The following is a 23,311-nucleotide window of genomic DNA, read 5'->3' as shown; positions in this document are numbered from 1 at the left end:
AGCAAAGAAGAGAAATGCCCAAGGACATGCTGCCCATGTCACATCTACCCCATGTCTCTTATACACAGTCACCAACTTACTTTAGAGGGTTGCATTTTTATGGAATTTCAAATGTTTTTTTTTGATGCTGGGCTGTTACCGATCTGATGTGAGAGGTCAAAACAACTAAATTTCTTTAGATATGAGAACAGGTAAGTGTGAGTGCAGAAAAGGCCCCATGCAGGCTATTGAGTGAGCACCCCAACTAGGTGGGAGTGTGGAAAGGGGACTATTTCCTGCAGATCACAAAGGGCCATACACAATGGCTTTTTACACTGCACTTAGGGATGTAATTATCTTTTTACAGCACCACTGTCAAAGCCCATACTTACAAACATAACTTAATCAAATAATTTTGGACTACACAGAAGTAAACAATCTGATCTCACAGATTCAAATATTACAAAATGATTTACATAGAACCATATCCAAAAGACAGGGCTGCCTTGGGAATAAGAGTGGAGATTCTAGGAATAGACTGCTTTTTCTCAGAAAGTTCTGCTGCTTTCAAGATGTGCAACGTGAGATGAGGTCAGTAACGTCACCTACATTTCAGCATCTCATCTACAATATGAGGAAATACTTGTTCCATTGGTTTGTATAAAAATAAAGAGCTAACACATGTATGGTCCTTACTAAGATGCCTGGTACATAGTTAGCTATTATTTATAACAATAACAAGCTGTTATCATATGTGCATATTACTTCCCTTTATTTTCACAGGTATTACATTTGCTTTAACATACGTATTGGGTTTATAGATAAAATGCCATGTCACCCCTGGCTACTAGGAACAAATTTATAATATTTCCATTCTTTGCTATCGAAGTTTGTGAGATCTGTCCTTTCTCAATTCTTGGTGATCATCTATTAAATTGTCTCCATATTTCAAAAGCAAATATTTTAATGAAACATTTGAATATTGGAGTTCTGAAAACTGCCTCTATATGGGAGGAAAACGACATTTCCAGCTATTAATTGGATACTTTAAAAAATCATTTTAACCATTTTTAAGTGTGCAATTTAGTGGCATTAAGTACATTCACAGTGTTGCACAGCCATCACCACTGAATAGTTTTTAAATAAGTAAAATAGAAAATATTTTTTCAAGCTGACATACAGCTCACTTGAGAGGCAACTGGCTTCTAGAAGGAGTTTTCATAATTATCATTAGGGGCATAACTAGGCTGTTTTCATAGTTGGCACCCTTAAAGCAAATGACTCATTGTCAATTACAGTTTATAGTTATATTTGAACTCTTCTTTTTCAAGACTGTGCAGGTAATTTTGGCAGTTTATCCTTACATATTTAAAAATACTTCGGTACATAAAACATCTCATGTATAGAAGAGTGGTTAATCCTCCAATTTACCTCCAATTCCAGATATGCTGACTTATTTATAGATTATCCCTCTTAAGAATGGTGATAAGCTCAAAAAGTCTCCAATCTAGAAAGCAATAACTCATTCAGTGCTGCCTATGTACAGATGTGCCACTAAACCTCACAATGCAAATACAGAGATATTGACAAAGACTAAGGAAGACTGTATACTCCAAGGTTAAGCAACCTCACTGTTTCCTAACAACAAAGCCAGAAAGGTGCACGTTTTAGTACTGTGCTTTGCACAAAGGAAGTGTCAGATAAACAATTGTCAAAGTAAAAAGTGACACTTGTTAGCTCTGTATTGGGATGATTCTAACCAATGCCCCATGTAAAAGAATGTTATTTTTAAGTTAAAGGAAACAAAAGAAAATGTACAACACTGTCCCTGGTATGCTGTCTGATTAATTTTTTCCCAGGGTAACACACAAGGATCCTAGCCCCGCAACAGCAACAGCTTCTAATGAATAGGTTCGCCAGCAATGATTAGCCAAGACACTAATGCTTTTACTACCCTTACTACAATAGGGTTTCCCCCTGGGCCAGGATGCCAATGTGAAAGAGTTGGCAGGAAAAGCAGAGTACAGACAGAATTCTAACCCTTTCCACAGCCACATGGAAATTAAAATAGAGAATATACAAAAGAATGCTGGATTTGCTGCAGTACTGCCCACAGTAGAGATGCAAACACACACTCTCCAGGTACACTAGGAGAACGCAGGTGATGCCGCAGCCCTAACAGACCACACTGACTGCCTGTTTCTCACAGCTGACAATTGCCAGTAGGGACAATGGGATTAGCCCCCACTCTGCCTGGAAAATGCTAAGTAGTCCCATCAATCTGCCCCTGGGGAAGACAGAGACAGGCCTGTATGTAAGATCTCAGCTACAGGTTGGAGACCTCAGCAACAGGATGAGGATAGCTGCTAAGGCTGACAAGTGCCCAGCTCTGAGTAAAATGCAGAGCTGTCATGGCTGGGTTCTGAAGATGGGAATGTCTCTTCAAGTCCCCTAAGTGCTACTCATGACCCATCAGAGTTGTGTTTGAGTGATAGACTCTCCCAAAGAGGCTGTAGCTCAGTTGAGCATCTTTTAAGTATGTGAAATTTCAATAAAGCAATGCTGTGATCATGTACTTAACTTCTAGTTAATTGGCAGGCAAAAAATCTTAGAACGTTCATTAAGGGTCTTCAAAGCTGCCCCCGGCCCCCTCCTAAGCTCTCTTGCCTAAACAGCCCGCTGTACTTTTTCCTTGGTGTCAGAAACATCCCTAGAAGTTCTAGTCTCGGCTGGGAGTGGTGGTTCACGCCTGTAATCCCAGCACTTTGGGAGACCAAGGTGGGCAAATCAGGAGATGAGGAGATCAAGACCATCCTGTCCAACATGATGAAACCCATCTCTACTAAAACACAAACACACACACACACACACACATACACACACAGTAGCTGGGCGTGGTGGCGCGCGCCTGTAGTCCCAGCTACTTGGGAGACTGAGGCAGGACAATCGCTTGAATAAGGGAGTCGGAGGTTGCAGTGAGCCGAGATCACGCCACAGCACTCCAGAGCCAGACTCCGTCTCAACAGCAAAACAACAATAACCAAAAAAAGAAGTTCACAGCACTCCAGAGCCAGACTCGTCTCAACAACAAAACAATAACCAAAAAAAGAAGTTCTAGTCTCTTGAAAGGAGTCAAGAAAAAAGAGTATGTAGGCTTCATCTCACAGTGTATTTAAGCATGTTCCTGGACGTCAGTTTGGAGCTCAGGACTTTCTTGAACGAGGACCAGTGGGGTCCTGGTGCTCAGCTGGTCACTCACTCCTTTGGTCAACAATAATCAAAAGGAACATCAAGGAAAACCTGCCAGAAACCTTTCCCCTTGACTCCTGGCATGTGCCATAGATGAGGCGGGGGCAGGAAGGGCTGGCGCACGTGCTTCTGATGACAAACCGGGGCAGAGCAAGCCGAGTTTGAAGAGCAAAGGTAGAGAAACACACAGCCCTATTTTACTGCATTTGGGAGAGAAGAAAAGGATGGGGAAAGTATGGACAATTCTAAACTGGAATTCTTACTCTCACTCCACTAATTCGGGAAAAGGCTCCTCCACCACCACTTATCTTTCAAAACTTTTCTTGATTATTAAACACAGAATGTCAGTCGGTACGATACAGTAGGGCCAGAGCCGGACCGTCCAACTCTTCTGTGAGTTCCGTCGTCTGTGTTCCATCTGCCTGTACTCCAGGCAGTAGTGAAAGAACCCAGGACAACGCGTTCCCAGTCAGCGCCTTCAATCTGCAGCACAATGTAAACATTCAGAGACGTCCGAGACCAACACCGGAGAGCAGAGGAAGAATGCCTGTATTTGACTGTACATTTTCAGTTTCTCTTACTGTCCCAAAACCAAGAAAAAAAAAAAAAGTACATGAGTGCCAAAGGATGCTCTAGAGAGAGGGAAGGAAGCGCTGGCTGCTCCTTCCAGGAAGACAACTGTGGGTCAGTAGAAGGGGGTCACAGACGGCCGAACCCCGGAGATCCTTTCTGTCCACAAAAGAAGTTTGAAAACCGACCATTAAGTCCGGAGGAAATTCGGCCTGGGGGGTCCTGGGTCACCACTTCTTTCAAGTTTGGATACATAGTAGTTTACTAGGTCTCCGCATTAGCCAGCGGTCCGCAGCCTCCTTCCATCCCCAACCCAGAACCCCCGTCCCTGCCCGAGCCACTCACCAACAAGCCACCAGCTGGACCGCGAAACCCCGGGAAGCCGCACTGGGGGCAGCAAACTGAACCCGAGTGGGCGGCCCCGTGGGCCGCGCGGAGCCCCAGCCGGGTCCTTATCAGCGCCGGGCAGGAGCTCGTCGCGGCACGAGGGTGGGGCGCCGGTGCGCGCGGAGATCGACGCCCACACGCGCCGCGCCGGCTCTACGGCGGGGAGAGAGGCCGCGGCCTGCAGGGCGGAGACTGCAGGGCGGGCGCCCAGCGCCGGCAGTGCACGACCCTCGGCCTTCCGCAGCGCCGACCGCTCTTCCGTCAGGCGGCTGGAGCAACTCGGTCGGCCGCCGGACCGGATCGCCCATTCCCGGCCCTCCCAACGTCGCGAGGGGGTCTGGGCCCCGCCCCCACCCCCCGAGGGGCCCCAGCTGGAGAGCCCACGCCCCCCACGCCACGCCCCCCGGGGCGCCAGCCCCTTTGCGGGGGCTTAGCACGCTGCGCCCAGAAGTGGGGTGGGAGACGGCTAAGGGAGATGTCCATGTAATTGAAACGAAAGTGGGGTGTCTTGCGGCTCGCAGACACCCGGTCTGCGGCGGCCGCGCGCTCCCACCCCACCCCGAGCCTCCGCCGCGACATCTTCCCACGTCCCCCGTCCGGGTCGCAGGCGCGGGGGAAAAGCCTCACGGTCGCACTGCGGCTCTGCCAAAAGGGAGCCGGGACGAGCCGGTGAGAGAAACACGGGGGAGACTCCTGGCGTTTGAAACCGGTCAGAACCCGCTTTCCAAGAGCTGGGGACACCCCTTGTCTGGAGGCTGATCCCCAGCCCACCCGCTTCCTCCCCCTCCCCACACTCCTGCAGGCGCGGGGCGCAACTTGTAACCCGAACTTCGCGCAGCCGGAGCAAGTGTGTCGGGGCGAGAAGCGCCTAGTCCTCGGTCCGCACCACTGCACTGGGTCCCCGCCACCGCCACACCACTATCTCAGGGGCCAGGCGTGGCCCCCGGCTGGCTAGGGAGCCGAGCGCGGCGCCGCGGCTGCGCATTCTGTGCGGGATGCCGCTGTCTCCCACGGGCGGGGATAAACTAGGGGGCGGTTGATCTGAAATTCTTAGCCACGGCTAATAGTCAACCACCCAAGTGCGACCCGGGGCAGCCCGGCAATGCAGCTCGTTCTCCAGACGCGGGTCCACACCGGCGCGTCCTCGCCTCCAGGGACCGATCGCAGTCCTCCAAGGCCGGGTAAGGGCGACCGCCTAAGTTATCCGGGTGGATGTGGAGGGAGCTGGAACCTCCTTTCCAGCTTTCCCGGTGAGGCTCGGAGGAAGCCGAGACCCGGCACCCATCGGCCGCGCTTCTCGGCGCCTCTGCCTCGGGTCCCGGCCAACACCCCGACCCCGACCTCCCGAGCTGCGGGGCTCCAGCTCCCCGTGTCCCGCGCCGCGGTCGCCCCAGCCTCGGCTGCCGGACTCGCACTCACCCGCGGCCAGCGCCCCCCGCTCCCGGCTCGCAGACCGCTGCAGCCTCCCGCCGCTGTGTCGACGCAGCGGTCTCCTCCCGGTCACTGCAGGCCCCGCAGCCCCGGAGCGCGAGGGGGCAGGGCGGGGCGGGGCGCTGCGGCGGCCTCAGGTAACAAAGCTGCGGCCCCGCTGCTCCTGGCCCGTCGCGAAGGGCAGCGCGCCCTTTCCTGCTCCGCCCCTCCCTCGCCCCCCCTTCCACCCTCCGCGCGCCACCGTCACCGCCACGCGCTCACCTTCACCTGCGTGGGGCCCCGGGGGAGACGCTTCGGGGCACACTGCTCCCCGCACCCGAAGGCTGGCGCGGGGCTAGGCCCGGGGCCGCCGAGAGATGTAGGGGCGGCAAGAGATGGAGATAGCTGGGCTGCCCAGAAGAGCCAGGTGTCCTCGGGAACGGGCAAGAGGAGGCGCCAAGCTGGCTTCTGAACCGGCAAGTGCCTTTTACAAAGGAGCCTTTGCGGCAGCCTCCCGGGAACCCTCTCTTGTGCACACGGGCGCGCACACACTCTTATATACACGCGCGCGCGCGCACACACACACACACACACACCCGCACACGCCCCCCAACGCACGCGCCGGACCACCCTCTGCCCCAACACTTTCTTCTCCCTGGAAACCTAGTAGCACTTGGGCGAACTGTCCTGTCCCAGCTCCTGCAGCTGAAACCTGGCTGGGCCAGAGCTTCCCAAAGGTCAGCTCCTCCCTGGGGCCTGCCAATCTGTAAGTTTGTTGCCGTTTTTATTTTGTTTTTGTTTTTAATTCTCTATAATGATAACAGGAACCTTTAGGTTGTATTAAAGCGTAAAAAGACCCCTCAAAAATTTTTGCCAGGCCTGATCGAATAAACGCACGCTGTCTGGGAAACGCACACTCCTCACAGAAAGAAACAGGGGAATCGATTTTATCACTTTTTTTTTTCTTTTTTTCCTTCAAAGTGACTTGGGCCGCCAAGCAGTGAGAAGCAAGTAGTCAAAGAAAACATCCCGGGCAAACCGGCTGACCGAAAATCCACTGCTGGGGTAGGGAGGCGCCCTCTACGGGGATGAAGTCATCGCTACCTTTGACTCTTTGATTCTAGATAATCGACCAAGACTTTTCCAGCCTCATGCCTGACGCCTTTCGCTTCCTCCACCCTGGTCCTCAGTCCCTGAACTCCCAGGACAGAATTCCTGGCCTCCATATGCAAGCCTTGGATCGAGAAAGAGAAACTATTAGTGTAAACAAACCCATCAACAAAAACCAGAACTGTGCCTGCCAATAGCCCATTTCTTGGCCATTGATCCGAGCATGAAGAGAAATGGATCCAACTAAGAGAACCTTAAAATCTTAAGGAATAAGAAAATGTAATAAAGAGAAAGACAATGTCATGCTCAGGGAGCTAATATTAATCCCAAAGGAATATTGACTGTTCAGGCTCAAGTTAAATTACAGCAGATCGAAAGTGAGGAGTGGAGTGGCATCTTCTTTTCTTTTACTGTCGACTTTGTTAAATGGGGACTCCACACTCCCTGCCTACTCTTCCCTCCTCAACCCCATGACAGTGGCATCCCCGCAACTGTATTGAGCATGCGCTCTAAAAACAGTTACTTTTTGAGAAGTCAAGTCTGGTGACCCATCCTCAGCTCCTCGTCCCTTTGATCTCCTTGGCAGCATCCTACCCTAAGGCCTTCTCTATGCTTCTCTGGCCTTCTCTGCTGACCCTTCTCTTCCTTTGAGGAGAGTAACAAGGTTCTTCCAACTCTTGATCTCCCATTATCCCATAAAAATACCTTCTGATTTCAAATTGAACCCATCCAGACGTCGTGGGGCCTGAAGCTTGTATAACTCCTCCGGGAGCTTCTTAAAGGAAAGCAACAAAAACTTACAAATGTAATACTAGACATGTATCCTTGGAAGGGCCCAGGGAAAATGAGGGACTTGGAAACTTGAGCTTCAAGGTACATCTCCAGGTTTCTCTTCAATGTCAGGGACTCTTGAATCCATATGGTCGTTGTAAAATTTCAAGTCCAAATTCAAATATCCAAAAGTCAACTCATCTTTCCCTCAAAACTAGTACTCTTCCCGCACCCATCACCTCCCCCTCTTTACCTAAGACCTGGTTTTTCTGTTTGAAATCCTAGCTTTTCCTTTGCTTCATTTTCTCTCTTAAATTCTTTAAAATTCAAGTATTTGCTAAATTTGCTGCTCTTTCCCAAGTAACCTGTCTTATTTTTTACATGTACCATCACCGCAGTAACTGTAAGTAGTGGAAGAGGGAACCAGTATTTATCTGCTGTTGGCCACATATCAGGCACCACACTTGATTCTCACCATGATCCTATAAGCATTCGGATTTGCCAGCTTAGAGAGGTTAAATTGGATACCTACATCTACTGCCTTGGTGTTCTTTCTGCTTCTCTCTTCTTCCTAAATCCATCCCAAAACTGCTGTCAGTTCACTGTTTTTAAAAGTCTGATTTCATCACATTACCTACCTCTTCAAAACCTTCTGCAGATTCCCATGTGTTCCTCCAGGAAGAAGGCAGCATTCTTCAGTCTGACAATCTGGCAGCATCCTACGTTTATCTTCCACAATTGGATGTGTCCCATTTCACTCAAGCAGTGGGGTGTACTGCCCCTGAATATGTCATTGCTTATTTTGACTCTTTTTTTGTTTTTGAGACGGAGTCTCACTCTGTTGCCAGGCTGGAGTGCAGTGGAGCGATCTGAGCTCACTGCAATTTCTACCTCCCGGGTTCCAGCGATTTTCCTGCCTCAGCCTCCCAAGTAGCTGGAATTACAAGTGTGCACCACCACACCCAGCTAATTTTTGTATTTTTAGTAGAGATGGGGTTTCACCATGTTGGCCAGAATGATCTCGATTTCCTGACCTTGTGATCCACCCACTTCAGCCTCCCAAAGTGCTGGGATTAATATACGTAAGCCACCGTGCCTGGCCTATTTTGACTCTTATTTTTCAAATTGTACATAGGACATGGTCAAAAAGTGCTTCAGTGAAGCATGGCACAACTCTTAAATAGAGTTCTTATCTTGATGGATTGGATCTAAAGCTGCAAGTCTAGAAGACAATTTATTCTTCGTCTACTAATATACTGATTGTCCATCTGTATCCCCAAAACGTGCCAACCAGCCTTTGAGTAAGGCTGGAAAGGCTCCTGGAGCCCAGTGTGCCCAAAGTCTGCCCAGCCACTGGCATTCGTGGCTTGGAGGTGGCACTGCTGGAATTGCAGGGCTCTTGAGCAGTGGACAGTGTGACCAGCTCTCAGTTTTCCAATGAGGCCAGACCTCCCGGAAAGTGTGTTAGATAACTCAGTGTGGCCCAGAAAATGGGTCTGTACCAGGCACTGGTACCAGGCCCTGCAGAAGAACTGTGTTTTCCTGATTCCATTGGCAGCTTGCTCTTCGCTCTCCCTGGGTTGCCCTTTCCAGAATGCTGTATTTCCTACACCCAGTTTATTTTGATTCTTATGGTTTCTGCCTCCTTGGCCCAGAGGCTTTTAGTTTCTCCTACATCACGTATTTTGTATTTCAATCTGTCATTAGGAACAACTAAACAAAGCCTTCAAAATGAATCAAATTTCAGAATCCATGTAAAACAGACTTTTAGTATTTGCTTAAGGAGTAAGCCTACATGAGCTGACTTCATGGGCCCTCTAGGATACAGACTGAGATCTTTACTTAATCTTTAATCATTATTTTTCTTAAAATATATACTTGATTAGATCAGTTGTTCAGTATTAAGATTCCTGGCTGTTTTTGCCTTTTAAAATTGGAAACTGCAGAAACAAACAAACTCTGTCCACATTATAGTTAAATAGATTTGCAGACAAATGCAAAGGCTTGCCAACCCTCTGACCTTGCTTCCTTCAAAGGGTGGCAAGTGTAAAATAAAATCAGCAGAATTGTTACTGTTACCATAAAATGCAAATTTGTATCAAATACCTTATTGGCAATTTTCCAAATAACTTTTTTTTTTTGAGATAATAGTCTCACTCTGTTGCCCAGGCTAGAGTACAGTGACACAAACATCCTCCCACCTCATCTCCCAAAGTGTCATGGTTACAGGCATGAGCCACTGTGTCTGGCCCCAAACAACTTTTGAACTGAAAAAATAATACTTTATTTCTGATTTTTAAATTTATTTTTTTATTTTTTTAATAGAGACAGGGTCTCACAATGTTGCCCAGGCTATTCTGTAACTTCTGGCCTCAAGCAATCCTCCTGCCTTGGCCTCCCAAAGTGCTGGGATTTTAGATGTGAGCCACTACTCAGCCAATACTTCATTTTTGAAGGCTAACAAATTTAAATGGAAACTTGCCTTTAAATACTGTAAGTTATGACTAGGCTCTGATCATTAAGAAGGAGAAGAGGGAGAAAGGGAGAAATATTTTTCTGAATGCTAGGTAGTGATTTTTGAAGTTTTTTTTTTGAGACAGGGTCTTGCTCCATCACCCAGGCTGGAGTACAGTGGCGTGGTTACTGCTCACTGCAGCCTCAACCTCCTGGGCTCAACTGATCCTCCCACTTCAGCCTCCCAAGTAGGTGGGACTATAGCCACGTGCCACCATGCCCAGCTAACTTTTGTATTTTTTGTAAAGACAGGGTTGAAAATTTAAAATAGAAAATGCTTCCACATGTGGTGTTAGTATCTAATGTAGCATCAATGACATTTGCCTTGCCAGAAGTAAATAAGGGTATTTTGTCAACAGTAGTGCCTGATTTGTTTGAAAGTAGGAGAGATTAAAGACAACCTTTACCCAACATACAGGAATGAGGTAGTAAGATAATGTGATGACTCTCATGCCTGCCTATCTATATTGTATTTCCTTAGAGCAAATTGTCCCTTTGTTTTTCGTGTGTGTGTGTGTGTGTGTGTGTGTGTGTGTGTGTGTGTGTGTTTTGGAGGCTGGAGATGGAAGAGGAGACTAAGGAAAAAAAACTGTAGACATCACCGAGCTTTTACCCAGAAAACCTCCAGCTAGAGCTCTTTTTAGTTTATAGTTGATTCAGTGCTTAGAAGACTGCTTGCTGTTTGTGTAGGGTCTGGCTGTTATAACATTCAAACCTTGAGGAGAGAAATAGCTGTAAAATATAACATCAAAACCTTTCATTTCTTTCCATTATTTATCACCAGAAAAAAGTATGTGAGTCTTAATAAGAGGAATTAAGTTAAAGAATTTGTCAGATGCCAGTTTCTTTTGCTATGGGTTCAAACTATTTTCAAATTGTTTACCCTACTAAGAAGTTAGAAGAGCAAACAGTAATTTGAAACCATAACACACACAGTTTAAGCAGTCTCCAAACAAACCCAGTGAATCAACAATATTGGAGAGTGTGAGTGTGTGTGTGTGTGTGTGTTTCCCTGGGGAAGTGCTATGTGCACATCCCACGTAAGTCTTTGTAGGACATAGAAAGATGGGCAAAGGGACATGTTGGTGACTTAGCAATTGGTAAAGCCCTTTCTGTTCCCCTTGGAAATCCAGTGTGTGCTTAGTTTAGTGAACTAGCTCTGGACAGTTCTTTGCACTAAGCTTCTATAATAAGAAGGTAAATACTTTGGGTATGGTAGCAAATAATAAACCAGTCCACAACAATCCGAATCTTAATATTTCTCAAGCAGATTTATAGAAATAATTAAAATGGACCATTAAAAAGCAAAGGGGGCAAGCTTTTTGTTGGAAATACCATTATTCAAGTTTTGACTGGCCTTGGACACAAAGAGGATCCCTGTCAAACACTTAGCATCATAATCAGTTTACATCTACATCTCTTTGTGGGCCTGACCTGGCTAAAATTGAAGGGGGGTCTTTTGGGGTTAAATCTAGGACTCCTTTCATCTTAACTCCTAACTTGCTGGCCTCCTACTGAAAAACAAGGATCTGGCAATTAACTCAGAAGGGTTGGTATTAAATATTCAACCTTTTTTCTAGTGTTTTTGTGCCTTTGATCAACTTTTGTATGTTAGATATTAAATTGTAAATTAGATAGTAAAAAAGAAGAAAAATTATCTGTACATTACAATGTGTCCAATTGGTGGTGATTTCTCAAAACTATGCCAGAATAAGTTTACACTTAATCTGTCTTGAAATGTTGCTGATTTTCCAAGTAATACCCTAGGCTTCCTACCCTACCACTGTGCGGAAGGCACAGGTGAACAAGTTTCTGCATTTTGGGGTTTTGAATTGTGCCCTGCTTCCTGTGGGGTGATTGATGGGCAGTGTCACTGCAAGCGTCTGTTTCACACGGTTGGGGGCAGGGAGGGAGTGCAGGGCAAGCACACAGCTAAGCACAGGACAGTTTACACTGTCAAATGGAATTGTTTTCATGCTGGAAATGGCTTCACAAAAACAATATACAATTTTTCTTTTCTGGAGAATTGAAAATGTTAAAGGACCATGGAAAAGGGAGAGCAGAGAAAATACTAGATGTCCACACATCTTCATGTCTCCCTCCATGCTTCCCATGACAGATTCGAACATATTTTCTAGCTTCACATTCCCTTCTTTACGGCATGCCTTCTTCACAGTTTATCTTATTTGATAAGGAGATTAATATCCAAGGGTGGCTACTTGCCTGCAGAGCATAATCAGGTTAAACATTGTCTATGGCAAGGGAAGAAGGCAGAGAAATTAATCCTACCCCAGCAGCTCCATTGCACAGGAACTCATAAAAAGAGGGTCTCTGGTGATCCCCCTACTCATGTACAGAGTCTACAGAAGTCCCTTGATGGTACGAAAGGATAATAAATCTTGGGACCCCCATTTCACTAAGCCAAAGAGAAAAGCAAACCTGCCTCGCATTCTGTTTCTAAATGAGATAGCTACAAAGATTAAAAAGCGACATATCTCCCTCACAGTTTGCACACAAGGAAATTCCATGTGGACAAAGGACAGACAGAACTCAAAGTCATCCCTCTGCTCATGTGAGACAAATGCGTATCTGTGCTTCCTTTGCCTTTTTGTTTCACTAAGCCAGACTAAGGTATAAGTGACTATTCCTGTACGCCCCCTCACATGTAAGTTGTGTATTCAGTAAAAAGTTAATCAGAGACTCAAAAGAATGCAACCATTTCTCTCTTATCTACCTATGACCTGGAAGCCCCTCCGTGCTTCTCGTTGTTCCAGTTTTCTGGACTGAGTCAATGTACATCTTACATATATATTGATTGATGTCTCATGTCTCCCTAAAATGTATAAAACCAAGCTGTGCCCTGACCACCCTAGGCACATGTCATGTCATCATGACCTCTTGAGGCTATGTCATGGGTGTGTCCTTAACCTTGGCAAAAATAAACTTTTTTTTTCTTCTAAACTTTAGAATCTTAAACTAAATCCTTTATTTCAAAAACCAACATAAAATGATTTCCCAGGCAGAGAAAAGGTTTGAGATGGAAGCATTCTTGTTAGCACTCCCTTCCTGCATAAATGGGATTGGATAGAGAGGGGAGAGGGAATGACCAAGGGTACGGAAAGCTTTCACAATGCATGCCGAGTGTGAAGTGACACCCCCAGCAGATGAGGTTTATCATCTTTACTTAGTCACACAACATCAAGGACTGGTTAGTTCCAGGGAAGGGCTCCATTTCATCACCTGGGTCAGTTCTCTTCCCCCGCATGCTCCACAATGCAGTAGAACCAAACAACACATTTATCTACAATAGAATGTTTAAATAACACCTGTCCAATAACTGCCCTTACTTTTTTGTGCTGTTGGGGAAAAGAAAAAACCAGAAAGCAATAAATCCCAAACCCTTTGGCAGGTCGGCCAGTGCCTATTCTCCTAGGGCACTTTTAGTGGAACTTTGGCTGGGCCTTGCCCTCTTCCCAGTATCATTGAGGAAAGTGGCAGCAGGACAGGTTTGGTCATCTACACTGGAGTAGAAAGAGAAAACAAACATGATTTGGGCCACAGGTGGATTCTGGCAAATTTTTGGATTGGTTAAAAATGTCATGTTGTGCACAGGATGCAGGAAAAGGAGGTTTTTTTTTTTTTTTGAGGGATGTAATGTCTGTAGGCAGCACGAACGGTCTGATCTACCCTTGGGGAGGAGCTCCCTGTGTAAGGACAGAGAAACTAGGGGGCCTCGAGGAAGGTGTTGGTTCAGAAGACGGAGCAGACAATCGTTCTGGTGGCATTGATGGTGCCTTTGCTGTCTGAGCTGGACTCGGAGTCGCTGCTCCCAGAGTCAGCACCCAGGCCTGGGAGGATGCTGATACAGACTGCAGCAGAGGGGCAGTGGATGGAGGGGCCACTCAGGGAAGTGTTTCCAAGAGACTTGCAGGATGAGGACTCCTGATTCTCGTCATCTGGCTCAGGGTCCGGTTTCAATCTTTTCACACTGTTGCCACTCTCTGAGCTCTTATGCTTCACAGCTCCTGCCAAAAGCTTCGCCTGGGAGAACTTGTTCTTGGTTTCTATGGGCTTCACAGTCAGTTTCTTTTCCACTTCCTTCTTGTTCTCTTGAGAAATTCCAACCTTCTTGAGGTTATTTCTGTATTTCTTCAGTTCTTTCAGTTCTTCTTCTCTTCCTTGCTTTTCTATTAGTTGCTGCTATCGAGGAACCCCATCAAGGAAGTTAGTCTCATCTTCATCTAAGCCTCTTACCATGTTTTTAAATTTGAACTGTTCCTCATACTCCTGCTGCTTCCTGTCCTTCTGTTCCTGTAGCCTTTCATATAGAGATCAAGAGTCACAAACCTCCTCTGGACATTCTTCTGGATCTTCAGGTTTTCGAACTTTCTCCCATTCTTCTTTCCTCCTTTTGCGCCGTTCATCTAGTTCTGCCTCAGACACGAACCTCTTTTTGATAATAAGGTTACCATCATCCCCTCCATCCATAATGAAACAACCAATCACCACTATAAAGTCCTGGCCAAATAAACTTTCTAAGTTGACTGAGACCTGTCTCAGATATTTTGGGTTCACAATTGACAACCACAAAGGGATTCTGAGTGGAGGTTCCCCTGACCTTTGACAAATTTCTTATTCATGCTTAGTACCAGCTTGAGCTATCTTTATGACTCAAACCAATAAGATACTTGGCTGAGGCCTGGGAACCTCCCGTTTAGAGAATCCCTGATCTCCCCAAATTTGGTCAAGATCTAAAGTTTACTTGGCTGTACAACCCCTCTTCTGGAGTTTCACTTGCTTCCAACAAGGAGGGCAAGTTTTCCTACTTCCATGACAGTGGAAGGCAGGTAACTCTTTTGTGGAGTCTGAGCTGACTTCAAAACAATTTGAGATTTTTCCTGCTTCTAGGATGGTAGAGAGCAGTCTTCAGCCTGAGACCCATTCTTAGGTAAGTAGCTGAATCAGGGTTCTGTCTTAGCTAAAGTTAAGATTCACAACCAGCTGGTCTTAATTTCTCCTTACCATTAGAGTACTCAGTAATCACATAAATTGTGCAACTGTTTGATTTGCTTAGCTGTTTTTGTTCTTGTTGCTTGTTTGTTTTTATTTTAATTTAATTTAATTTTATTTTATTTTTTCCCATTGGGTTTGACCAACTCTATCGGCCTTGAGGAAATCCAAAGGAAAGTCCAAATTGTGGGGAACAAGGCCTCTGAATTGGCTAAATTCCCACAACTGAAAAAGAAAAAAAGGGAAAAAGAAAAAACGGCCAGCAAAAGGAAAAAAAGGGAAAGATTTTTTGTTTAGATTACCTAAAGGGCTTTAATTATATAACAAGGCCACTTTTTTTGTTTGTTTGTTTTTTTACTAGCCAAGCCAAACTAAAAGAGCAATGGCTGTCACCTCATGCTGCAGTTTGGTAACTAAGGTTATGCCCCTTTTTTTTTCCATCACATCAGCCTGGGTTTGGTTCCTAAATCAAGCCCTTTCTGGTTTGGTATTCGTGTTACTTTTGAAATATCAGCAATGTGTCCTAGCTAAAATATGGTAATGAGATTTAAAAGAATTTTTTTAAGGGAGCTTAATGGTTAAAAGCTTAATTAAAAGCTAACATCTAAGATGTGTTTGTGTGTGTTGTGTCTGTATGTGTGTGTGTCTGTATTTTAAAGGCCATCATGTTTTGTTTTGTTTTTTTCTCTCCTAGGACCTTGGTTTGTTTGTTTTTAGCAAGTTTTTTTTTCTTCTCAGTGGACTGAATCTGTGTTTTCATTTGTTTCTGCTGTCTCTCCTTTTTCTTGCCACCCTCTGCTGCATGAGGAACCTAAAATAGTTTCTAACAGCCTGTCAGTTTCTAACAGGCATTCCTTAAAGAAAACAGAGAAGGTGCCAGACTCTCTTTTGGGGAGAAACCTCTGTTTTTCCTTATGGAATCCCAAGAGTGTAAACAGACAAGTTCATCTCAGGTCTTAAACTCCTTGCTTTTGTATTATGTTACCTGGTTCTTCTTCTTCTCCTCCTTCTCCTCCTCCTTCTCCTTCTCTTCCTCTTTCTCCTCCTCCTTCTCCTCCTCCTTCTCCTTCTTCTTCTTCTTTCTTCTTCCTCTTCCTCTCCTTCTCCTTCTTTTCCTTCTCCTTCTTCTTCTCCTTTCTTCTTCCTCTTCCTCTTCCTCTCCTTCTCCTTCTTTTCCTTCTCCTTCTTCTTCTCCTCCCCCTCCTTCTCCTTCTCCTTCTCCTCTCCTTTTTCTTCTTCTCCTCTCCTTCTTCTCCTTCTCCCTCTTCTCCCTCTTCTTCTTTTTCACTAAAATAGTTACTATAACAGAGGTTACGCTTGGGCATTTAAAGTAAGTAAGAGTATGGTTTAGACACTTAGGGAAATGTCTTTGTTAAAAAAAAAAAAAAAAAAGGAGGATACACCGTAAAAGCATCATGTGGTCTTAGCCTCATAATTCTATTTTTGGAGACCCAGGATTCAGTGTGGGCTCAGTCCAGAGCTCAGAGATCCAGTTTAGAACTACCTATCTAAATAAAATTGGTCTTCTTATATAATCCTATGATAGATTTCTATAATTTTATGTTTGATTTTTTCATTTGTTTTTAATCTCCCTCTACTTTCATCAGACTGTTTCTCTCTGTACCTTTAGATGTAAATTTAACTATCTGATTTTTCACCTAAGAGTTCCTTTAATGTACAAATTTAGAGCTATCTAGCTGACAACTGCCTAGGGTAATAAAACAGGCTACCAAGAAATTGGAAGTCTAAAATAGAAGTAAAAAAAGGTCTTATGAACCTATAAGATCTACTTCTGTCTGCGTGTCTAATACATCTATACATTTATATATCATACATGTTTCATTGCTAAAAATATATAAAAGAGGTGTAATTAATTGGCTTAAAGAAAAAAGGTTGCTTTCAATCAAATACCTTATCAGAAAAAAATAGAGACTTTAAGTCAAATGCTATTTCAAGTTCATGTAATTTAAGTAAATCTTTAATAAATAAGCTGATTTTAAAGGCATTCATGAACTAGAAATTAGAAATGGCTCCAGAATTGTCAACATACATTATTGTTTAAATTTATTGGTAAAATGATTTCATATTTATCTCTGCTAGATGTCAAAATTTGGCATGAGGGTTATAAAGCTATGAATGCAGCATGAAGGAAAATTATCTTTGCTTGTGCAAAATTTGATAAATAAGGCATTTAATATTGTTCAGTTAATGGAAACAGCTAAATTCTGAGTTATTGGCAAAAAGGAAGGAAGGGAGGGAGGAAGGGAGGGAGGGAGGGAGGGAGGAAGGAAGGAAGGAAGGAAGGAAGGAAGGAAGGAAGGAAGGAAGAAAATATTTATCTAACTGTAAGATTCTTACTTAGGAAAACCTGAAATTCACAGACTATAAAAATGATTAACTGGGAAATAACATTAAATGGTAACTATCACAGTTTTCATAAGTAATCTGGGTAAAAATTTAAAAATTAATTAGGTAAATGTAATGAATAAATCCTTGTAAATAAACTTGTCATATAAGTTACAATCTAAAGTTATATTAAGTTAAATAATGGATACTCATTAAATGTCTGAGTCATTTCCAATTTTTAAAAGAAATATAGGAAAATATTGTTTCTAAAAAAGAAGTGTGTTCTTATTTAAAGGAAAATAATTTTTGTCTAATTCAAAGTTTATTTAAAAGTTATTTATGAAATAAGGTAAAAGTAACCAGTAAATAAAAGCAAGGTAAAGGAAGTTATAAATATAACAGGTATTTTCAACAAGAAAGGTTAAAAGGAAAATAATTTAAATGAGAAATAATTTTATATGGTAGATTTCTGCCTTAGAATAAAATGACTGTTTGTTTAAGAAAAAAGGATGTTCAGGACAAACCAGAAAGTCCAAGCATGTCATGAATGGTCTGTGTAAGTCATAACAAGAGGATTTATGGAAAAAACTTGTATATGATCAAGTTGTTTATAATTAAGGGAAATTGTTTATAATGGTCTTTCTAGAGATTGGGTTTTGATTTTTTTTTAAAAAAAGACATTTATATACTAAAGAATTGGGTAGAACAATGAAATTTTCTCAAGGTGTTGATTTACAATTAATAAAATTACAAGATATTTTAATGTTTTTAATCCAAAGTTTAAACTTTTATTGCATCTCTCTGTTTTCAGCTTTCTCTCCCCATTTGAAAGGCCTAAAATGATAACTCTATCCTTCCACTCATTTTCAGCTCCCATAAGTTTTATTTCTTTGGGTTCCAACTGTTTTTTGTGGCCTGATGCTAAAAATGTTTTATCTTAAAGGAAATGCTTCCTTCCAACCTAATATTCTGTGCTCTTGGCTTTAAATTGTTTTACAAATCAGAAAATTTTCACTATGAATTAGGAAACACTTCCTATGTCTAACTAATTCAAGTACCCTTTTCATTAGTTTTGACTTGATGGTTATCTAAATGGACTCCCCAGAGGAACCAACATTTGCACGCACTGTAGAGGGTCTTTTCTTTTACCTTTGGGTAACTGGCCTAACGAACAGATTTTATGTTTATCAAAATAATTTTGATATCATTAAGTTTTGCTTTTCTTAGAAAAATTGAAAAATATTTTTAATTAAGGCTATTACGTTTATATCTGTCTAGCTTTCTATATGTGCTTTAAAAGTCCTTATGCCGTTAAGTTACAGGGTTTTGACTCCTTGGTCTAAAAAGGACACCAAGTCCTGCTAAATCTTAAACAATGACAGCAGTTAAAGCCTCATCTTCAGACCCAGTAGAAGATGCCAATCAAAATAAATTGTATTCATGAGACACAGGGCCAGAAATTAAAGCTATTCAACTCCTCAAGGCCAGGGACTATCACAGAAGAGGCAGGCAAGTGAGTAAGGGCTGATTTTGAGAGATAAAGTCAGGTGAGTTTCTCTATAAATTAACTATTAATGTCAAAGGCACACTAATGCAAGACCAGCATATCGGCCTCTGTGTCAGATTGACAAGGTTTTCTTGGTGCATTAGCTTGCTCCTTAATAAAAGGTATAAAGGTTATAAAAGGCTTGTGGAAATTATTTCTTATGGTCAAGATGGTTAAAATTTTATAGGTTGTTTACAAAATTTTGAAAAACAAATTTAATTGGCCGTATGCTGTCTTTATTCAGTCTTAATGTTTGGGAAATTAAGTTTCCTCTCTCAAAGAATAAAGGTTTTAACTTTTTTTTTGTAATCTTTAAGTTATCACTTTGGCTAAATGAATGACTTATTTTACAATGACCTGTGATCCTATTTTGTGATATCAAGTGTTTTAAATTTTTTATATTTGACAAACTCCAAAATCAAATTCTAACTTTGGTCCTCATTAATTTTTTTATGTTAGTCCCCTGAAGTCAAAAGAGATGCATTTGGCTTATTTGATATAATAAAATCATACAAGAAGTATTGTCAAATATGAAAGTGGTTTATATTTATATAAATGTGTTATTAGTATGTATTCCAGAATTGTGTGAAATTCCTGTGATTCTGTTATGTCTTAGCATATATTATTGGTAGTAATTATGGTTATTATGTAAAGTCACTGTGTGCCACAGAAGTAACCAAATTTCTTTGTCAGTTGTGTCTTTAACTATGATTGTTCTAAGACTTTTGTCATCCAGAGTTGTTTTACTTTTATTCTTTTTTAAAGTTGGTTTTATAATCAGCTATAGGACTCTGACAGGTGCTTTTGAATGCAGGTTTCTGATAACTTTGGGTATTGCAACACTAGAATAGAGGAAAACCTCCCGAGACTCTCATGGAGAGCTGAAATGTTCATGAATATCAAGCCAAACAGGAGTTAACTGCAGGACTGAACTAATAGAAGACTGAAGTAATTCTTTTATGATTTTTTTGCTTAAAACATTGCTGATTCTTTGTTTTTCAGAGCCAAGAAAACTATTGAGCTTTTTATAGCTTTTAACAATTAAGTATACTCCTATAAACAAAATTTGGAGCATAATTCTAATTTCTCCAAAATTTGGAAACTAGCTGAATTCTTAACATATGACAATAGACTTATTTGCATAAGTTCAATAACAATGTTTTCTTTTGTAACAGGACACAATTGGAATCACTGGTTTTGACTGGAATGGCATGCTTTCAGATATAAACAGTCTCCTTTAAGGAATCAAAGTTGACTTATAGGGCCAATAAAAGCCCCTTGGGAAAGCTGGCCTCATACCCTGTCTACACAGTCCCTGTGGTAAGTAAAGAATGTCACTTTCAGACAGGCCCAGGAGCCCCAGGTTTTCTTGGGACCTCAAGGTGAGGAATTCACCCAATTAATACAATTTTTGCAGGCACTTAAGGCATTAAAGTTGAATCTGAGATTCCTTATGGAATAAAGTTCCAGCAAAGCCAATTAAAAAAAAAAATAGGAGCCTATATGGCAAACAATTATCCATGCTGACTTTATGCAAATACTCCAGCGAAGTATAATAAGACTAAAACTTATTTTGTAAATGAATTTGTCTTTGATGTATCTTTAGTGAAAATGGGACTGGAGAAAGAATTACATTTCAAAATAAACTGCAGTACATCTGTTATTAGATTCTAGTCTTGCCTAATGTTTTTCCCTTTTTATTATTTTCTACAGTTTGGACTGAATTATAAAATTTTTAATGGCTACAAGTCTCCAAAATAATGTTTTCAATTGTTTCTTTCTTTTCCTTTTGTTCCTATTTTTCCTGATTTGAAATCACTAAAAATTAAGCTGTACTTTCTTAAAGCCATGAAAACCGAAGCTATAACTTTAGAAGAAAATAACAGTGACCTATTTACATCCATAAACCACTTTTATACCTGCTGCCTACTAATGTACAGACTTCAGAATAATATGGCCTATACTGATTTCCCAAGATCCTCATTTGTTTTTTGTTATTTTCTCCCTTCCTCCCCCTGTTTTCTTTTTGTAGGATGTGAGGCTTCACAACCTGCTAAAAATGAGCTTTCCTAATAACATGGGACCTACCCATCTAGGAATGAACCATCTTAGCCATGAGAGATTAGATAAAACCTGAGACCAGAGACTAATTTTCTTCTAAAATGCTTTATCTGAAAGATTTTAAAAAGAAAAAGGGGGAAATGTGAAAGGAAAATAAATTTTGAGACCCCCAAATCACTAAGCCAAAGAGAAAAGTTGAGCTGGAAAATGTGTTGTTGTGCAAATCTGCCTCTCGTGCTATTCCTAAATGAGATAGCTACACAGATTAAAAAGCTACATACCTCCCACACATTTGCACACAAGGAAATCCCTTGTGGACAAAGGACAGACAGAACTCAAAGTCATCATCCCTCTGTTCATGTGAGACAAATGCATATCTGATGGCTTCCTTTGCCCTGTTGTTTCACTAAGCCAGACTAAGGCATGTGACTATTCCTATACCCACCCTCACACATAAATTGTATATTGAGTAAGAGACTAATCAGAGACTCAAAAGTATGCAACCATTTGTCTCTTATCTACCTATGACTTGGAAGCCCCCACTGCTTCGACTTGTCTTGCTTTTCTGGACCGAACCAATGTACATCTTACATATATTGGTGTCTCATGTCTCCCTAAAATGTATAAAACCAAGCTGTGCCCTGATCACCTTGGACAAATGTCATCAGGAACTCCTGAGGCTGTGTCATGGGTGTGTCCTTAACCTTGGCAAAATAAGCTTCCTAAATGGACTGAGACCTGTCTCACATTTCGTGTTCACAATGATTGACAGCCCTTTGTCCTGTGCAGCACGCTGGGTAGGGGCACCATGAAGAAATCAGAGGGCTAACCCAGAAGGCTGGAGCACAGACAGAACATAAAGGGAGAAAGGGGCCCATGGAAATTATGACTTATCCTCAGTTTTTTATTGACATCAAGGTTTTTAACAAAAGTCATATACTATTCTACTTTTAGCTAAAGTTCTTGAGATAACCAAGGGAGACACATTTTATGTGTATGCGTGTGTATTCTCTGTCACAATCAGTCAATTTCTTCTTCATTAGATTGCAAAAATAGATGCTATAATAAGGAACTTACCAGGCTGGGTACAGAGGCTCACACTTGTAATCCCAGCACTTTGGGAGGCCAAGGCAGGTGGATCACCTGAGGTCAGGAGTTCAAAACTAGCCTGACCATATGGTGAAACCCTGTTTCTGCTAAAATATAAAAAATTGTCTGGGCATGGTGGCGGGCACCTTGTAATCCCAACTACTCAGGATGCTGAGACAGGAGGATTGCTTGAACCCAGGAGGCGGAGGCTGCAGTGAGCCAAGATCGTGCCACTGCATTCCAACCTGGGCAACAGAGTCTCAAAAAAAAAAGAACTTCCCTACCAGAATTGCCTTCCAATTCCAGAAAGCTGTGTTTGTAGACTCTGTCTCCCCTAGGTAACCTTGAAACACCCATGCAACCCAGTCCTTGTGTGCCTGTAGTTAGAATCCACACACTTGAACAGGTAGGCTAACTAGCTATTAATTTATTTTCCTTCTAAAAAATGGCAGTAGTTAGGCTGACCTCTAAATCAAAACTACGGTCATATAAATTGCTAAATGTTCTAGCCAACAATGACTCTAATGACCTAGAAGCTTCAGTCGAATTCTGCCACTTCAACTGTCCAAATATATTCTAGTGCCACTGGGGAAAAAGGAGTCAAGCATTCTATGTTAAAATGTCTGGTGGGGGAAAAAAAGGTATTAAGATTCAAAGGCTCCACAGAAATAATATTGTACTATATTTAAGATTTATGTGAGATTTAGTTTGGCAACATGGATAGGACCATCTTCACTGACCTAGCTGCCATGGTAGAATGGTAAAATGCCCTCTTCTCCACCCAACAAACACAAGTGCTCAGAATTAAGACATTCCAGTCTGGAGCTGAAGGCTGGCTGCTTCCATCCTCAACCACTAATCGTATGTTCTCCATACTGATCCCTCCCTTCTCCTGACCATTCGTTCCTTATGATTTGTAAGAACTTTCTCCCCATTAAACCTAAAAGTTTAAGGGCAAGCCTGTCTTATTCAACTTCACATCTTTGTAGTATTTATCTTCAAGGCTCGACAGCAGTTAGTAGTCAACATATTTTCACATTGCTCGTGATTTTCATCACCAGCAAATGTTACCAGTGGGCCTCCAGTCATTGAAGGCTAAGTGCCCCAGCAATGCTAATTATCATTATTGAAAACACTGAGTGACCATTATGTGCAAAGCACGAGGAGGGCTACAAACATGTTCAAAACAGTTCTTGCCCTCAAGAGGCTTCTATGGGCCAGAAGCAAATCTAGATCCAAGCTCTTTGAAGCCTGATCCTCTTCAAGGTG

General features: G+C 42.6%; 2 protein-coding genes and 1 pseudogene across 5 annotated transcripts in view; 1 reads left to right on the top strand and 2 right to left on the bottom strand.

The window, feature by feature from the left end:
* The window catches only part of FHDC1 (FH2 domain containing 1), a 44,007-nt gene extending 37,517 nt beyond the window's left edge, over window positions 1-6,490 (bottom strand). Inside the window, exon 1 of one of the 3 annotated variants that reach the window (XM_001085372.4) lies at window positions 5,878-6,490. The gene's annotated coding sequence lies outside the window, so the exon portion shown is untranslated. Of the gene's footprint in view, window positions 1-4,143; window positions 4,419-5,604; window positions 5,836-5,877 lie in introns of those variants that run through there. The other 2 variants (XM_028848818.2, XM_028848817.2) reach the window with 2 other exon arrangements.
* On the top strand, window positions 182-7,086 carry LOC144340957 (uncharacterized). Its single transcript, XM_078002589.1, has 4 exons — window positions 182-191; window positions 3,569-3,787; window positions 4,211-5,366; window positions 6,577-7,086. The coding sequence occupies exons 1-3, from the start codon at window positions 182-184 to the stop codon at window positions 4,942-4,944; spliced, it is 963 nt and encodes a 320-aa protein (XP_077858715.1). The 3' UTR covers window positions 4,945-5,366; window positions 6,577-7,086.
* Window positions 7,087-13,713: 6,627 nt separating this feature from the next.
* On the bottom strand, window positions 13,714-17,258 carry LOC144340855 (PSME3-interacting protein pseudogene; annotated as a pseudogene). The gene has a single exon (XR_013417330.1). The product of XR_013417330.1 is annotated as a PSME3-interacting protein pseudogene (transcript).
* Between the last annotated feature and the right edge of the window lie 6,053 nt (window positions 17,259-23,311).

The sequence above is a fragment of the Macaca mulatta genome, chromosome 5, assembly GCF_049350105.2.
Source record: "Macaca mulatta isolate MMU2019108-1 chromosome 5, T2T-MMU8v2.0, whole genome shotgun sequence".
NCBI classification, from domain to species: domain Eukaryota; kingdom Metazoa; phylum Chordata; class Mammalia; order Primates; family Cercopithecidae; genus Macaca; species Macaca mulatta.
This window is presented reverse-complemented; position numbering and strand designations above follow the sequence as displayed.

Bases quoted from the DNA above. Each gene is read 5' to 3' on its own strand.
- LOC144340957 (XM_078002589.1), top strand. The intron at 3,788-4,210 runs GTACATTTTCAG...ACTGAACCCGAG, and splicing joins AAGAATGCCTGTATTTGACT to TGGGCGGCCCCGTGGGCCGC.